Below are 16,711 nucleotides of genomic sequence, written 5' to 3'. Positions count from 1 at the left end.
TGAGACGAGAAACATGAATATCACGGCAGATTAAAGTAAAAAAAGAAGTGTAAACGTTTTTTTTTATTTAGTTGTCGTTAAAGAATGAACTTCAATCGAGTTAATTTAATGGAAGTTAAAAAATGATAAAATGCGTCAACGTAAAAGCAGCTTTAATTAATTTTCTTTTTATCGTCACGTTCACGAACCCCTTGAGTCTGAATAAATATAGGTATTGATATTAATTGATTAAAAGACTGTTTAAAACATAAATAATTTATAAGGATTAGTGAATAAACCTCGATCCTCCAGTAGAGTAGTCAATAATGACAATGGTCAGAATGTCGGAAGTGTCCTGTTTGATAAGAGCGACCTTAAGAGAAAATGTTGGAACAATGAGCAATTGACGTTATTGATTAGCCGGCATGTCTTCCAGGATGTCTTACCTGAGGTTCGTTATGTCAAAAGTTTGACAAGTTTTTTTATTTTATTTTTTTTTGCTGTAACTGTATATAAGTAAATATGTTTGATAATTTAAATAGGTTGGGATGATTGATCCTGAAAATAATGAGTACATCGGATTGATAATGGAGTACATGGACGTTTGTTTGGAAGTTATTAGAAAATTAGCGACAGATAGAACTAGACACTTGATGATGCGAGCGTTGGCTGACACCATGGCGGGTTATCTTCACGTTTATATTCTTCCAGTAACAAAAAAATCTTATTACGCTGGTAATATCCAATATCATGATGCTAAAAAATTATTTGATTTGTACGATGAGTTGAAAGTCTTCTTGCATAGCAATGGAATTGGTTGGGTGAAGCCTAAAAATAATGAAATAAAATTTAAAGGGGATCCTGTTTCAACAGAAGCTGATTCTCAAGCTTGTTCAAATTTAATTTTATACCCTGGTAAATTAATATACAATAAAAATTGGGAGTGAATTCGGAGCAATAAATGATTTTATTTATATTCGAATTTATTTCGTCACTCAGAGGTCTGGAGTTTGATAAAAAAAATCCTCATTCACTCCATTTTGAGTTTAAATATTAAAATAAACTCCCCTTGGAAATGAATTTCACTCAAAGGGATTAAATAAATACACAGCCATCCGCTCCGCATTCACTCTGGATTTAATCCACGTTCACTCCGAAAATTTTTTATAGTTTACTATTTATAAGTACATATTTATTATTATTATTATTTAATTTTGTAGATGATAAAGGAACCGTCGTACTGCCGATGCCTTTTCTAGATGACAATAAAAATCCCAACAGGTAAATGAATTGATACAAAAAATAAATAACGATAATAATATTGATGATAATGATAATCCATTGACCAGTATAGCATTGCCATTTGAAAATGAAAGTCTTTACTCTCTTTATACCGAGAGCTCGGCATTTATTCTGTTAAAATACTACGAGGTTGGTTACAGTTGTATGTCATCTTCACGAGAGAAAAGAGGAGGAGTTACCAAAGGCAATATCAATAAATTTGTTGAGCAACTTGAAGATTGGTTGAATCACGCTGTAACTTAATATACATCTATATTTTTTAAATTAAATATTGATAGTTGTAAAAATGTAATTTAATTTATTAGGTAATTGGACATCTGGAAGATGATAAATGGTACCCGGCATTTGGCGGAATTCTGCGTGTGATAACAAGTCTTGAGATGTCAAGTAATTAAAATTAGTAATTGCAGATTTGATTGATTTAAATGAATCATATTAATTTAAATTGTTTAGAAACTGATCCGAGTAAAATCGAAGATGAAGATGACAGTCCAATAGTAGGAGCAATTAATCCCTCGTCAACATGCGCGCCAAATGAATCAAATAAATCAGTGTGGACTAAGTGGGGACATATTTTAATTCCGTTACTAATTGGAGTACTCTTTTGGCTGTTACTCGGTATCTGTGTAGTGTGTTGTCGTAGAAAACAGTACGTCAGTTACCACTGCGGCGCACCGTAAGAATTTTTTTGTTGTTAATTCATTTATTTTATCTGCTGAAGAATTATTGTTATTATTTTTTCTCCCATGTTATTAATGTTTATAATTTTTTTCAGCGTTTCTGTGGTATACAAAAATGCCAAGTGTATAAATCAAGAGGTTTCTTCTGGACGAGGCGCAAGATATTTTACGTGGCCATGGAATAAGAAAAAATCAGATTTAAATTGCTCGTGTAGTAGTAAAAATTTAATAGATAAAGAAGCAGAGGTAGAAAAGGAAGAAAAATTTATTGGTGAAATGGAATACGGAAATTACGTGACAAAGGAAATTAATGAAAGAAATAACAATATTGATTTTATTCCTATTGAAAAACCAACAGCTAAAAGTGCCCCAATTAAATATCCCGATACGGTAAATTAATCCAATGATTCTACTAGAAGTAGAAGTAGGAGTAGAAGTAGTGACTAATTTAATAGAATAGAAGATAAAAGATAAAAAGTAAATACCCTTTAATTTACAGGATTCAGTTATGTCTACTACGGAAAGAAGTAACTTTTCCGATAACTCTAAATCCTCACCCTCGTAAACTTAAATTATTATAAATAAAAATAAAAATAAAAATAATTTAGTCTGTGAAATTCCTCGGGAAATTCTTATCTGTATATATAGATATTTAAATTGACTGGTACATTAAGAAAGCGAGAGTAAAAGAAGTAAGAGAGAAAAAAGGGGGGCTTAAGGGAAAGGAAATGTTGAAAATACTTAAAGAGCTGGGAGGAAAATGATAAATGGAACGCGCAGGGGTAGTGCCATCTGGCAAGAACCTAGAACGCGTATACGCGAACAGCACAAGGGAGAGCTTGATAGTCGGGCTGGGACACTGATCCCAGTGCTCCGCGATACGTCGGGACGAGTAGAGTGTTTTTATCATCCGCGTTAGTGACTTGCAGCAACACCAGCATCCGAGCATAAACTTTTTTGACACGTGATATTGATGTCACGTGTATCATCTTCACCAGCTTAATAATTATTATTGCTGTCACTGCAGTTGTCAAAGTGGTTTGATCATTAAATTATTTTTTATTTAAATTTTTTAAAGCACCGGTTTGGAGCATCAAGATGAAAAGACTCTTCAGCAAATTACCGTAAGGACATCAAAGAAGAAGAAAGTAGAAGAGATTGTTGAGGGGTTGCCATGTGCCCGAAGCACATTCGTGACTTGATCTAAAAGAAAAAGGGAATTTCCCTTTTCCTTTTTTTTTATTTTATTTTTTTTTTTACTTGGGAACAAAAATGAACAGCCGGAGATATTGGATTTCTTGCAGCATTGTTTCGCTCTGCCTGTTTGCCACCACGTCAATAGGTACGTATACGTATTCACGTGCCGAGTAAATATTTTTGCGATATCGAACGACACACTTTCAATTCATTGAACTTGTCAATACAATGACGTTAGGTTTATTATTGTTACTATTGCTGGCATGTGCTATTGCTGTCATAGAAAATTAAAAATAAACAATCTGACAACAGTTAATTATTTTAATATTAACAATGAGACATATTTACAATTAAAAAATTTGTAAATTTATAAATACGATACATATAGACTTTCTTGCCTGTTTTACTTGGATATATATATAAATATATATTTTTTTTTTTGGAGTAGATGTAGCGTTTGTCACGAAAATAGTCAACACCCGACGCGGTCGAGATCGCACGAGTCAACGCGTGTCAACGACACTCGGTGTTGGGGTCGTGGTCTGCACATGGCATCCACCGGTCGTCGGTAGTAGGCTCTAGAGTCTACAGCCAGAGAGACCCTGGCGAGGTTGCCGGAATAGCTTGCGAGGTGTACAGAGAATAAGAGTAAGAGAGTCACCGCTTTGTACAAGCGCGCGCTTGTCGTGCCGAGGTATCGATCGGCATTTTGTGAATTATTTTAATTAGTGTCGCTAAAAAAGAGTATGATAGATAAAAGTTTGACTGATATAAACTCGGGACACGATCAAAGGCACCCGTTCCCCCAGCACGCACACCAAGGCACTTTATCGCTGGCATCGCTTGTCTTCCGCTGCTTTTCCGCTTCCGGGCTGATTCCTGATATTGTTCGATCTCTTGGAATAAATTCAGCTGGTTCGTGAGCCAGGCTTTGGCTTTTTGTTGATAGTCTCGATTTGTTTTGAGAATTACGTGGGTTTTTTGCACACTTTTTTTGGCAGTCTTGACCTAAAGAAGATGATCGGCGCTCGGGTTTGTCATCCGAGCGACGTTTGTCTTCGGAGACAATAGAAGCTGTCTTTTTTACCCGACTCTTTTTGTTCTTTTTGGTCTTACATTTAGACTTGGATAACTTCTGTAAGTCTTTATGAGCTTCCGCTTCGCCGGAACTTGGGCTCTGACTTGTACTAGAGGAGCTCTGACTCGAACTACGACTTCTGGTTTGAGTTTGTGTATCAACTTTGGTAAGATTTTGAGGAGCATTAGTCCAGACTGGAACAACATTAGATACTGTGGGTACTGACACGGGTTTTCTCTCTGCCCGTAAAGTTTTCGGGTAAGCTTGAAGGGGTATTGAGCTGGAAAGAGCCAAAGTACGGGGAGTTGGACTTTCAAAAGAGGTTGCTTGATACTCGTTGAGTTGGATTTGCCGTAGTAGACGTTGTTCCCGTCGATCGAGTGGCTCTAGAGTCCGATAAAAGGGTTGTCCCGGGGTCCAATCGATCGGTGACATCTTCGGCGGCAATTCCAATTCCGGTGGCAGTAAATCCGGCGATATTTTACACAATTGAACTTTCAACTGGCTCTTAAAGGCTCCTCGGCTGGTGGTACTTGAGTTATCGGGTAAACTCTTGGCTTCGAGCCCTTGATTCATTGCTACATCAAACGAATAGGTTTTGTCATTTAGTTCCTGGCATGAGTACGATTTATTAAACGAGTCACGAGGATTGCTAATCAATAGCTGCTCGGAGCTTCCGAACCCGCGTTGCTGCTGTTGCTGTTGTTGATACTGATGATGATGTTGTTGACTACTCGCCGCAATAACTCCCGATACGTAAATGTCGGGTGATGTCTTGTGAATAACTGTAGAGCTGGTATTCTCGCTGCTTGAGGAAGGCGCAATTATTGTCGTTGTTGGGCTGGTGATCTCTGTGGTCACAAATTCCGTGCATGAACGAGTGTCTGGAAACACGAAGGAGGATGAGGAGGATATACTGTTGTCCCAAGGCAATTGAAACGACGCCCGCAATTGCTGCGTGGATGCAATTGATTCTGCGCAGGTCTGTCGATCCGCTGTCGTAGTGGTGTGAATATTACTCGTGTCTCCTTGAAAAATCTTTCCCTGCCAGCCAATCCCCGGTGGTAATGGTGGTGGTGGTAGCGGTGGAGGAGGCAGCAATGATGCTGATGGAGGTGATGCCGGACCACTCTCATTGTTACTCATGGATACAATGCTACGTGTTGAAGAGCAAGGGAGTACGAGTTGCTCTATCCTCGAGGACGAGTGGGTGACAGGACACTCTGAATTGATTATCCAGTTGAATGCATGTTGATTTAAGTATCTGTCTTTTTCCTCCTCGTGCTGCTTATTTGAATCAGATTCACGTGCCGTTTTATCAAGCATTTCTGCCTCATTTACATCTCTATACTCCTTATCCTTTTTTGTTGACTCCTCTGCCTCTTCTGTCACTACGGATAATTGATCAAAATCCACATGCAAACGGTGTTGCTGCTGCTGCAGACTATTAGTCTTCTCCGAGGACAATTTTTGATTCTCAGCATTCTCCAAAAGTTCGTCTTGAATCACATCATCCTTTGAATTCACTCGTTTATTTTTTTCTTTGCTCGAGTTCTCGTCCCCATCCTCTCCGTCTTCGTTGTCTATATCTTCTTCTTCCTCTTCCTCTTCCTCTTCCTCTTCTTCGTACTCTTCAGTGCCTGATGTAGATATATCCTCGCTGTGCTACGAATTATTCATGAATTTTAAAAATAAAATAATGCATTTGTTTAAATAATTAAATTTTATAAATTCGTAATAGGAATAATTTAAAAACCTCGTTATTATCACTGTCGACGAGGTTCTTTTGGCTCTTGACAATTTCTTCTAGTTTGTCGTACTCTTCACGTAGACACCAAATTTCACGTCTCAGCTGCTCGTTTTCACGTCGTAGTTTTTTTATGTCATTCTGACCTAAAAAAATGTCATTAAAAATAATTATTATTTTTTTAAATTTTAAATTACACATGTCATTGTAAAAAATGACATTTCTTAATTAACTATTTATGACGTCACCCCTAACTACATCATTTAAATTATTATCATCATTATTATTTTAATAATAAAAATAATAATAGTTAATATACTCTTATATATTTTTATAACTGATAAAAATAATACGATATTTAAACATTAAAAGACAGCATTACTAAAATATTTGCTCATCCATCAGTCATTCTATTTTGAGGGTTGAGATTGGCGCTTATATCGCACACCCAAGACGCCAACCCAATTTTTTTAAAATTCATCTCCACTAAAATAAATTTTTTACTCCGACATAAAACAATAATCTCGAAATATTTATATTCCACAACAAAAAAAAAAGGAAACATTTATTACAAATATGAAATATAGTATATTTAATAATATAAATAATAATAATAGGTATATATAAAAATAATATAAGCAATAAATTATATTATAATTATAACATACTCTGATTTTTTTTTGTAGTTCGCGTTCTCTCCCGCTCTCTCCTGTGCATCATGTGTCCATGGCCATCGGCACATTATTATTATTTATTTAATAATACAAGTATACTATTTTTCACAAAAATATATATATATAATATCCATGATAATCAGATGATTTTAATCGGTAGCTGGCAATAACTGAGTTGAGTAACGACTGATCAATTTGAATATAATTCTCTCGCGATCGCGCGGTTTATTGCTCATGTATAAAATTGGAAGCTGAGAAAATGATCGAGAGTGTAAGAGTCAGTAAAAGTTTACGCTGATGCTCTTGACGATTATGATTATTAGAATGATGACGACGATGATGATGCGGTGGTGTTGTAACAGACACACCAATACAAGAATAAAACACAAGTGCGCATTAAAGAGCAACACCAGATGTCTTCTTTCTTTTGGCAGCATCACGACCTCGTAATCTATCTCGCGGTAGATTTGCGCCGGTGATGACTGAACGAGAAAGCTAGTAACACCAGTAACAACTATCGAGCTATTCAAACTGATACGTAAATTTTTAATCATCATTTCCATCATCCAGAATTAGTCTGTTGCTTCATAACTTTTTATACACAACAACTCGCGTAAACAAACTTTTTAAAAACTTTTTTAATATTTGCTTTTTTTATTATCATGTTTTTTTTTTTACGCTTTTCATAATTAGTTTTTTAAAATTGACTTTTAATTTTTTAAATTCCATTATTTTTTTTTTTAATTACTACGAGAACAGGTTTGCGGAAAGAACTAGCCGACGAAGCTGAACGACGGTTACTAAACGTCCAGCGAGCAGTGATCTATTTGTAGGCACATGCACACAAATTAGTTAAACGCTTGTGGATGTGCCTTGGCCCACAATCTGGTTTGTTAAAGTCCTAAAGTAACCAATATCCATAATGTAAATAATGGATTCCACAAAATTAATTATCTTTTATCAATTAAATTCGTCAATCTCAATCAATTGAAAAAGTTATTAAACCGTTTGCTTAACACAGAAAAACAATAAATTAAATTTAAAAATTCTTTATTAAACTGCATAATTAATTAAGTTCTGACTGCGAGTTCATTTAAATTTTGAAATCCTCTATTGTGCCTTGAATAGGCTGTTAAAGGAACCCGGTAATTTATTGGAACTATATATAATATTTAAAACGAATTGTTTTTCGTAGCCGCGAAAGAGAATAGAGCAATAAGCTGCGGTTAAAATTTACCTTGTTCGACTTCGGCATTAATGTGAATAGTCCTCAGTCTAAGCTCCTCATTCTCATAGATCATGCCCCTTGATGATTTGCGGTCGAGTTTGCGATTGGGCTTGAGGCTTACGTCCCGTCTTCTAGCTCTTAGCATCCCGATACCGCCGACGCCGCCACCTCCAACCCCCGTGCTCGTTATCATCCTTGCTGGCTCCTATTCGTGACTCCTTGAGATTTGATCTCACTATCGCAACGACACTACTACTATTATTTGGTAGTGCCGGTGTTGTTTCTGGTTCTTGTTCTCGTTCTGCTGGTGCTGGTACTTCACCCCTTATCACAAAGTCCATACTTTCACGTGACTCACCACCCGGGCCTTTTCCGGTGGCCTCATTAATAAACGCCTTCGCGTTTACTTACGTCTGCACACACCACTATACTCTTATATATATATATATATATATATATATATATATATATATATATTTATATATTTGTATTAATATATAATACAGCTGGTACTACTACTATACTAGTACAGTACTTTTGCTAGCATATATTTTCTGGTATTTCCGCTCACTACTTTGATAAGCTCAATAGCAATTCAACATCCAGATTAAAACAACACCGATAAATAACTACCGAATATTTAACGGCTAGGAATTTTCCAGTTAAATCGATTCCGGAAACAAACAACCGCTTTTAAATGTGCGCGTGTATATAAGGCTAAAGTATATTGCCGTAGGATTTAATTTTAGATGGGTACGTCCTCTGTTCGATACGCGATAGCAATAGCAATACCAATGTTTTTAGCATTGAAAAATTTATATCCTGGTGATTCCATGGTTGCTCCGTAGTGTACAGTGTCGAGTTTTCCAGTGTGTCTCGTGCTTTTATTTTATTTATCATTTCACTAAGAGAGTAAAAGCCCGCGTAAGATTAAAAGAAAAAGCTCCAAAGATAATAGTAAATCTTTTCAGCTACACTTGGCTAAATTATAAATCCATTGAGTTTTTATACCCGGATCTGTAAAAAAAATAAATAAATCTTTAGTGTAATTAATTGTGAAAGATAACAAAGTTTAGTAAAGTATTTATTTACTTACTGCGGTAATACTCTTAAAAAACCAACAGAGCCATTGTGTAATAGATCTCTATCGGCCCACGTGGACTTAAAAGTAATAAGACCCAAAGCCAGTGGCATGGAATTGAATAAAAACACCAGCCTCGGGCTCTTATTTGTTCTCCTATCACGTACTTTGTAGTCTTTGAACTTATTTATTTGGCACTGGAGACAGACAGCCACGCAAGGTATATTATATATTATATATTATATTTAATATATATAATAAGTAATAAAAATAAGATGACGATGTTGAATTTGGCGGCACGGTTATCCGCGAGAGCCAGTCAGTATAACTGCGTTTGAGAGAGAAAAAGACGTTGATTCCCTCCTATCCATAGCATACCCACCTATATACCATCAGCCTGGCCGGCGTAACATCTTTTCTCTTCACTTCTCTTCATCTCTTGTCTACATACTCCTACCCAGTTACAGTTTCCGTGTCTTCCATCTCATCTGTATATACAATTATAATGTACAGATATATTCTACACACTGGGTTGGTTTCTCTGCTACTCGTTCGTTTCATCTCCACAGTCCACAGGGTGGGCCAAACGCAAAGCGTTATCTTGCCGATCTAAAATTACACGAAAACAGTTTAAAACCCACTACGCAGAGTTGAATCTCTCACTACATCACTACTGTACACTTGCTATCTCTCTACACATGTATATAAATTCTAAAATATATCCATATAGATGGATGTACGTGCGTACATACCTACTTTCTGGATTCATCAGACATTCCTCTTGCCCCGAGAGCACATACGTCCGTAGGAGCTAAAAAAAGTAAAGAGGAGATAAAAAATTCCAGAAAAATACTTATCTGCAAGCGTCCGAAGAATTTCATCCATCGACAATGAGAAAATTTTTCTATATAAAGCTCCGCTCGACGGCAGGCGTTTTAGAGAAAGTGAAGATTGAAATAAAAAGCAAAATGAGATATTTATCGTTTACCAACGGATATATGGATCCACTTATACAATATAAAAATGTATATGTTTTTTTATTCGATAAATTTCTTTTTCTCTTTTTTTTCAGCAGGATTCTGACCGGAAAAATAAATATAAAACGGCATATCGAAAAATATGTATATACAGATTGTACGACTGGATAATGGAGAGAATCCAGTGTCCCCTCGTGCTTATAAACGTCCGCATAAATACATGATTCCACCCTCTGTACTCCACGAATCACTGGTAGACACGGGGGTAAATTAGACATGTAAATTATTCCCTATCTGCGACACTTGTACCGCTCGGGTTGACTATTATCTCCGCCTTTGTTAATCGATCCGTCTGATTTATTGGTATTTGCCACGTGCTTTGCGGTTCTGTAAATGTCTTTGCATTTCGAATTAGCTGTCACTGATTTTCGTATCACTGATATATTACAATAATTTTATTTATAACTCAGACAACTTCATTTAAATTTCAATTAAAACTTGCAGTCGTTCATTGAGTGGAAAAAAAATAAATAAAAATAATCATCAGACATTTTACCGGACATTAATCCCGGGAGATTCGAAAAATGATAATAATAAAATGTGTAACAGTAAAAGCTAGGCAAAACATCTTGCCGAATTTCTATTGTCAACTTAATCCCGGACTTTCATTCATTTAATCTAGGTAGCGTATGAACCTTTTCAAAGGAGATAAGGTCACCAATATTCCAGGCAATCTTATCGATACTACGTAATATTAGGGGAGCTATATAGCAGAGAGTAAGAGTGTTCATGCAATATCCGATGACTCGTCTGGGCAAATTAACCTTATACATGTACTAGCCATTTTCCCCATCAGCAGTTAGCTCGTATCCACGGATTGGGATTTTTCTTTACTCTAGGGATCAGTTGGGAAAAGTCGAGCGTAGAGAGTAGAGTAGAGAAGAGTAGGATAATACAGACAAGTACAGAGTACATACATACATAGACACGTAACGGATGAAAATCCGCAAGTAATCGTGGTAGTATAAGCTTGTAGGGGCTTTATGTCCTGGGGTAAACGCAGAGGTGAGGGGACGTGGGTTATATGAGCCAGGAGGTAAATGAGGGGGTCGGGATCCTAGGTTTTACGAGGGTACGTTACCACGGCGACACTTGTACCGAATTTAGCCTGTGGCATGCTGCTTCTCGCTTTGCTCGTTGGAGAAAGAGCTTCAACTCCAGCGCCAGCATATCACCAGCTTTGAAGCTTTGATACTCTCGGATACTCCCTGTCCTGGCGTACGGGTTCAACTGGACCCAACAGCCTGCTAAAATCCCACTATACTCAGCTTATATTCACACACATTCATTTAACGACCGGCCTTTATTGACCATTCTATGAAATTGCATGGAAATAATTCATTTTTGTTCCAGCTCAAACGATCGAGAACACGACACTGCCTGTTTCAATTCCCGTGTCACTTGTGTCTGAAATAAAACGGTAAAAGTTATCATTTTTACTATCAATTTTGTATCTCAGAATTATTATTATTTTTTTTTATTAAGCTCTTTTTTTATTCTCATTCTTTCCATGATGAATGTGAATGTAGCTGACAACTGACAGTTTTTTAAATTTTAAATAAAATAATTTTCAAAATATGCAATAGCATAATTAATTTTTTAAATGTGTCTGGATACTTTTATCATACTATTACAGTTAAATTTTTTTTATACGTTTTCATTATTTAAAATTAAGTATTAAATGTCCAAAAATGGAGCAGTGGCCACAAATGCTACTTCTACCCTCTATAAATTAAAATAATGAAATTAAAAAAAATGCGCGTACTAATTTTTCATTTATCTAAAAACGCATTTTTTTATTTTTCTTCTACTTACATTTTATTTATTTATTCTAAAATTTATAAAATTGACAGCTGTCAGTGACATTTCCAATCATCTTTCCATGATATTTCAAAATTCTGTATAAAAACATTCAGCTGTCATTGTCCTTGTCCTTGTCCTTGTCCTTGTCCTTGCCCTTGTTCTTGTCCTTGTCATATATTTTACGTCATATATTACATTTCTGATCCTTTTTAGTTTATACTCTATTTTTTCCACTTTTATTTATTTTCTTCTCACCCTCGCGCGTAACTTTTTTAATTAAAAACCCGAACACACGATGGCGCTGTCAAAATTTTAAAATGGCCGCTCATATTGTCAACAATAACTATTTATGTTATTCAATGTTTTGATATTTATTTAAATTTGTTTTTTTTTATTTATTATGAGGCACCACGTGTTTTTATTGCTGATATATTTTTTATTGACGTACGGAGTGTTGTCTGATATAAATTTAAATAATTTAAAAAGGTCTGTATATTACTTGTTAATGTGACACTAATTACGTCTATGTTTATGTTTATTAATTATTTATTTTAGCAGCATGCGGTGATCTCTGAGTATCAGAACTAAAATTAAAGTAATAAAAATTTTATTTTAAAGTCTGACGGTTTTATTTATTTTTCTTTTTAGAGAAAATGAAGGAGCTGCGGAGAATCTCGAGTTTATTGAAAAAAAAAATGCTGAGCTTGCAAGTACAAAATCTTTATTGTCAATTACGGAAAAAACTACGACGATTATCACCAGTGCAAGACCAAAACTCCTGGAAAAGATAGTACAAAGTACGGAAATAAATAATCCACCTGAAATTATTTCAACAACTAAAACTGCTGATGTACCTGGTCACAAAGTCAATAACGAGGATGAATGCGAGGTATATAAAAAAAAAAATTACATGAGTATGAATGTAGCAGACAAAACAATTTATAAATTTTAAATAAACGAATGAATTAATTGAAATAATGAAATTTTAAAAAATGCGCGGGATGTTTTTTCAAATATTTAAATGTGCATTTTTTAATTTTTACTCTATTTACATTTTATTATTTATTATAAAATTTAAAAAATTGATAATTGTCAGCCAAATTCACGTTCATATTTTTTTAACTTATAAAGAACATAAATAAATCACTTTAATTATATAATTTCTTTTTTTTTAAGATATATGTTGGAAAAACGTGTGCAGAGTTTGTAGGAAATCAGTCGGTTCATATTCCATATCCAGCGACACAAAAAATGTTGGAAGAAAAACTTGTCCAGGCATTTGGAGTAATTAATTATTCAAAGTAATTATAATTCAGTTAATTATTTTATTAGTTATGCAGTTTTAGCTCCATTAATTTTAAAAGTATTTTAAATAAATTATTACATATTTGCTGATGTAATTTATCTACAGCGATATGTGCGATACTGGATATTTTTTAATCAAAAATAGGCGGAGCCCAGTTGTGCATAAATACTATTATTATTTTTATTAAATAATTGAAAGTAATTAACATTAAAATAATTAATTACAGAGATATTTCACCTAATTGCGCAGTCTACGCAAAGCCGTCGCTGTGCTACTCGACATTTCCAATTTGTCGTGATCGTCCTTTAACGAGAGCTAAAACAAAAACGTCAAACTTAAGCTTACAACTATTTAATTCATTGAATTCAAATGACCAAGCGGATCCGCTCGACGACGAAAATGAGGGCAGTGATGAAATTTTAACAGTTCCTGGTAAAATTCGCAGGAAACGAAGTGGATTAAACCGTCGATCATCATGGAATCAAGAGAAAAGTGGTAAAATAATAGGTCAAAGATACGGAGAACCAAAGTCTGCGAGGAAGGATTTGTTGAATAAAAAATTACGGCAAATATGCCGTGAAGATTGTGAGATTTTAGAGAATGAATTGTGTAGAAAAGAATATGCTATTGCTAAACGACATCCTCTGCTTCAGCAATTAAGATTGCCCGAGTGTTCAGATTTACCGGTGCAAGGAACTAAAGAAGCCATTGATTGTCTGTCGCTTGATGTACCAAGTATACAAAACGCCGAGGAAGACGTGAACTGTTATTGGGGTAACGGTATTACTTACAATGGAACTGTCAACTACAGTATATACAACCGTCCCTGCTTAAAATGGCTGCATCAGTTTAATCTTCAGATCTCCGAGTATCCAGAGTTACGTGGACGGCACTCGTACTGTCGAAATCCCGGTGGCAAGGAAGCACAGCCCTGGTGTTACGTCGATGTCAATAATAAAATGCAGAAAGAACCATGTAGGATAATGAAATGCGTTGATAAGATTTGGATTTATGTGACAATTAGTTTTGTACTATCAGCAGGATTTATCTTTACACTCGCTTGTTATTGCTGTTGTTATCGGAACAGAAAATCCCGACGGCGACCCTCAAATACTTTACCTTGCGGCAAAATGATGACTGGAGTGCAGTGCGATAAAAATATTTATGACGGCAGACGCAGTACAACACAACCCATTGAAATGACATCTTTATTGACATCTGGAGGTGCCACTACTCCCGGTACTGGAACTCTCAACAGCGTATCTAGCAGTAGATCGTCAGCTACGCGATGTGTGCCCCAGTACTCATTGGAAAACGTATCTTTGCTTCAAGAGTTAGGTGAGGGAGCATTCGGCAAAGTATACAAGGGAGAATTGTTGCCGGTACCTGGTACAAAACTTCAAGAGCCTGTTTACGTTGCAGTAAAGACGTTGAAAGAAAATGCGACACCTAAAACGCAGAGTGATTTCAAACGAGAAGTCGATCTTATGACTGATTTACGACATCCCAATATTATTTGCCTTCTAGGAGTGATTTTAAAAGGCGAGCCAATGTGCATGTTGTTTGAATACATGACTCAAGGTGATTTGCACGAATTTCTTATCCACCATTCACCCCGATCCGATGCTCCGATCAACAATGAAGGAAAAATTCTCGAACAACCAGAATTCCTCCACATAGCTCTCCAGATTGCCTCGGGAATGGAATATCTAGCAAGTCATCATTACGTCCATCGTGATCTTGCCGCGAGAAATTGTCTTGTCGGTGAAAATTTAACTGTTAAAATATCCGACTTTGGATTATCTCGAGACATATATAGCAGCGATTACTACAGAGTTCAATCAAAAAGCTTATTACCAGTTCGATGGATGCCGCCGGAGTCTATTCTCTACGGAAAATTTACTACCGAGTCAGATGTATGGAGTTTCGGGGTAGTCCTATGGGAAATTTATAGTTACGGTCTTCAGCCTTACTACGGCTATAATAATCAAGAAGTCATTGACATGATTCGTTCACGACAGTTATTACCCTGTCCTGAGGACTGTCCCACAATGATATACAGTCTTATGATTGAGTGTTGGCACGAAGTTGCAAATCGTCGCCCGCAATTTCCGGAGATTCACCATCGACTGCACAATTGGTACGTCAATCAGACTTACCTGACCAACCAACAGAAGACCACCAGCGCCAGCGGGGGTAGCAAAGTCGGTTCTCCCGCACTATTAGCTCACGATTCACTTGCTCGTAAAGATAATTTCAGGAGCAGCTCGGAAATAGTGTCCGTAAGGAAGACTGAAAGTCAAGGCAGTGTTAGTAATTTAAATTCAACAATTAACAATGATGATAAATCTTGTTATTCCCCAAAACTAAGTGGAGCAAAAAGAGTTTTACCCGTCAGCCCGCCGCATCAAGTCGGCAGGAGCTCACCGGTTGCCAAGAATGCCCAAAATGGAGCACAAACGGTCGTGAGACTCGCGGATCCAACAAAAGTTGGTACTGAAACTCGACTTACTAAGTGAATTATTTATTTATTTTATTTATTAATTAATTAATTAAATAACTAAGTGGTCTAAAAACAATTTTAAGATAATATTTATGATGTTTTTTGATACTCAGAGCTGCTGAGTAATGACTGAATTTATAAATATTGTATTTCGTATTATTTACTTGTATACAATGTCACATGTAGGATTGATCTCCTAGCAATAATTGTCAACGTCCTAAGTATTAAAAAAAATATTAGCTCACTGCGATGTCTGTTATCGCAAACCATTTCTTAACCAAATGGATACAATAATTGTATGTGTTCTTTAAATTTAAATTTGAATTAAAATTTAAATTTTAAAAATGAGGATAAAAAAAAACTACAACAGCAAGACATTATTTGTAATGTACGATGTATTTAAAATAAATACTTATGTCTAGGTAAAGATCTAAGTGTGTTGAGTGTTGTAAAAGTTTTTCAATTGCTCAGGACCTACGGAGCAATGGAAGCAAAAATAAATTAAGTATTTTACCGGCCTGCGCACCCAATGCGGTGGATAAGGAATTTTATATTATTAACGATGTACTTAAAAGTTCAGTACCTAGAATTAGTCAGCGGTAATTCTTATCCATTATAATGAATAACTGGATTTAACTTTATTTTAAATTATTTTTTTTATCGGAAAAAATTTGAGGAATAAAAGACGAAGAGGAAGTAATTAATTTACATGATTAATTATGAATAAAAAAATTAATTTTCTTTTTAAATTTAAATGACGAGTACAGGAACTGATGAATTAAAATTTATTGTTTTTATTTATTATTGATTGATGTTCGGTAACTCGTCATATATACAAAGCCATCATTTACTGATATTTATATTTATATTATATTATTATACACAGATAATTATTAAGTCGTGTAAGATTTTTATATATTTAATCGAATATAATACAAGATTAATGTTTTTGTAAATATTTTTTTTATTTTTAATTTCCCAATACCCCATTTCTTTATTTTTAAATAGAAAAGTGAGATATTTATCTTTTCACATAAATAATTATAATAAAATATTTAAATTTATTTTATAGTTTCGTAGATACTTTTTTTCAAAT

The 16,711-nt window shown here is 35.2% G+C and overlaps 3 protein-coding genes across 5 annotated transcripts; 2 read left to right on the top strand and 1 right to left on the bottom strand.

Annotated features, from left to right (window-relative positions):
- The first annotated feature begins 130 nt into the window (after nucleotides 1–130).
- On the top strand, nucleotides 131–2,717 carry LOC103569948 (uncharacterized). Its single transcript, XM_008547510.3, has 8 exons — nucleotides 131–140; nucleotides 264–430; nucleotides 522–894; nucleotides 1,200–1,260; nucleotides 1,329–1,515; nucleotides 1,587–1,668; nucleotides 1,735–1,957; nucleotides 2,057–2,717. The coding sequence occupies exons 1-8, from the start codon at nucleotides 131–133 to the stop codon at nucleotides 2,358–2,360; spliced, it is 1,407 nt and encodes a 468-aa protein (XP_008545732.2). The 3' UTR covers nucleotides 2,361–2,717.
- Nucleotides 2,718–3,138: 421 nt separating this feature from the next.
- On the top strand, nucleotides 3,139–16,483 carry LOC103569945 (tyrosine-protein kinase transmembrane receptor Ror). Of its 2 annotated transcripts, XM_008547507.3 has the most exons (5): nucleotides 3,139–3,303; nucleotides 11,357–11,423; nucleotides 12,455–12,695; nucleotides 12,983–13,107; nucleotides 13,339–16,483. In XM_008547507.3, the coding sequence occupies exons 1-5, from the start codon at nucleotides 3,234–3,236 to the stop codon at nucleotides 15,629–15,631; spliced, it is 2,796 nt and encodes a 931-aa protein (XP_008545729.1). In that variant the 5' UTR covers nucleotides 3,139–3,233; the 3' UTR covers nucleotides 15,632–16,483. The 2 variants fall into 2 exon arrangements, with proteins under 2 accessions (XP_008545729.1, XP_008545730.1); XM_008547508.2 differs by lacking the exons at nucleotides 3,139–3,303; nucleotides 11,357–11,423 and adding an exon at nucleotides 12,131–12,292.
- Nucleotides 3,221–8,293, bottom strand: LOC103569946 (serine/threonine-protein kinase pakF). 2 transcript variants are annotated; one of them, XM_008547509.3, is made up of 3 exons: nucleotides 7,895–8,293; nucleotides 5,993–6,129; nucleotides 3,221–5,901 (listed from the first exon to the last, which is right to left on the bottom strand). In XM_008547509.3, the coding sequence occupies exons 1-3, from the start codon at nucleotides 8,076–8,078 to the stop codon at nucleotides 3,946–3,948; spliced, it is 2,277 nt and encodes a 758-aa protein (XP_008545731.1). In that variant the 5' UTR covers nucleotides 8,079–8,293; the 3' UTR covers nucleotides 3,221–3,945. The 2 variants fall into 2 exon arrangements, with proteins under 2 accessions (XP_008545731.1, XP_053598354.1); XM_053742379.1 differs by lacking the exon at nucleotides 7,895–8,293 and adding an exon at nucleotides 6,652–7,290.
- Nucleotides 16,484–16,711: the final 228 nt, after the last annotated feature.

The sequence above is a fragment of the Microplitis demolitor genome, chromosome 10 (assembly GCF_026212275.2).
Source record: "Microplitis demolitor isolate Queensland-Clemson2020A chromosome 10, iyMicDemo2.1a, whole genome shotgun sequence".
NCBI classification, from domain to species: domain Eukaryota; kingdom Metazoa; phylum Arthropoda; class Insecta; order Hymenoptera; family Braconidae; genus Microplitis; species Microplitis demolitor.
The sequence above is the reverse complement of the archived record's forward strand: the minus strand, read 5'-3'. Positions and strand labels throughout refer to the sequence as shown.

What these genes read in the sequence shown, in the direction of transcription:
- LOC103569945 (XM_008547507.3), top strand. Translation starts at nt 3,234, where the DNA reads ATGAACAGCCGGAGATATTGGATTTCTTGCAGCATTGTTTCGCTCTGC. An exon ending in ATAACGAGGATGAATGCGAG is followed by an intron (nt 12,696 to 12,982) that starts GTATATAAAAAA and finishes TTTTTTTTTAAG; the next exon opens with ATATATGTTGGAAAAACGTG. An exon ending in GGAGTAATTAATTATTCAAA is followed by an intron (nt 13,108 to 13,338) that starts GTAATTATAATT and finishes AATTAATTACAG; the next exon opens with AGATATTTCACCTAATTGCG.
- LOC103569948 (XM_008547510.3), top strand. An exon ending in AAGATTGGTTGAATCACGCT is followed by an intron (nt 1,516 to 1,586) that starts GTAACTTAATAT and finishes TTAATTTATTAG; the next exon opens with GTAATTGGACATCTGGAAGA. An exon ending in AACAAGTCTTGAGATGTCAA is followed by an intron (nt 1,669 to 1,734) that starts GTAATTAAAATT and finishes TAAATTGTTTAG; the next exon opens with AAACTGATCCGAGTAAAATC.
- LOC103569946 (XM_008547509.3), bottom strand. Translation starts at nt 8,078, where the DNA reads ATGATAACGAGCACGGGGGTTGGAGGTGGCGGCGTCGGCGGTATCGGG. An exon ending in TAATGCCGAAGTCGAACAAG is followed by an intron (nt 6,130 to 7,894) that starts GTAAATTTTAAC and finishes ACATTTTTTTAG; the next exon opens with GTCAGAATGACATAAAAAAA. An exon ending in TCGACAGTGATAATAACGAG is followed by an intron (nt 5,902 to 5,992) that starts GTTTTTAAATTA and finishes AATAATTCGTAG; the next exon opens with CACAGCGAGGATATATCTAC.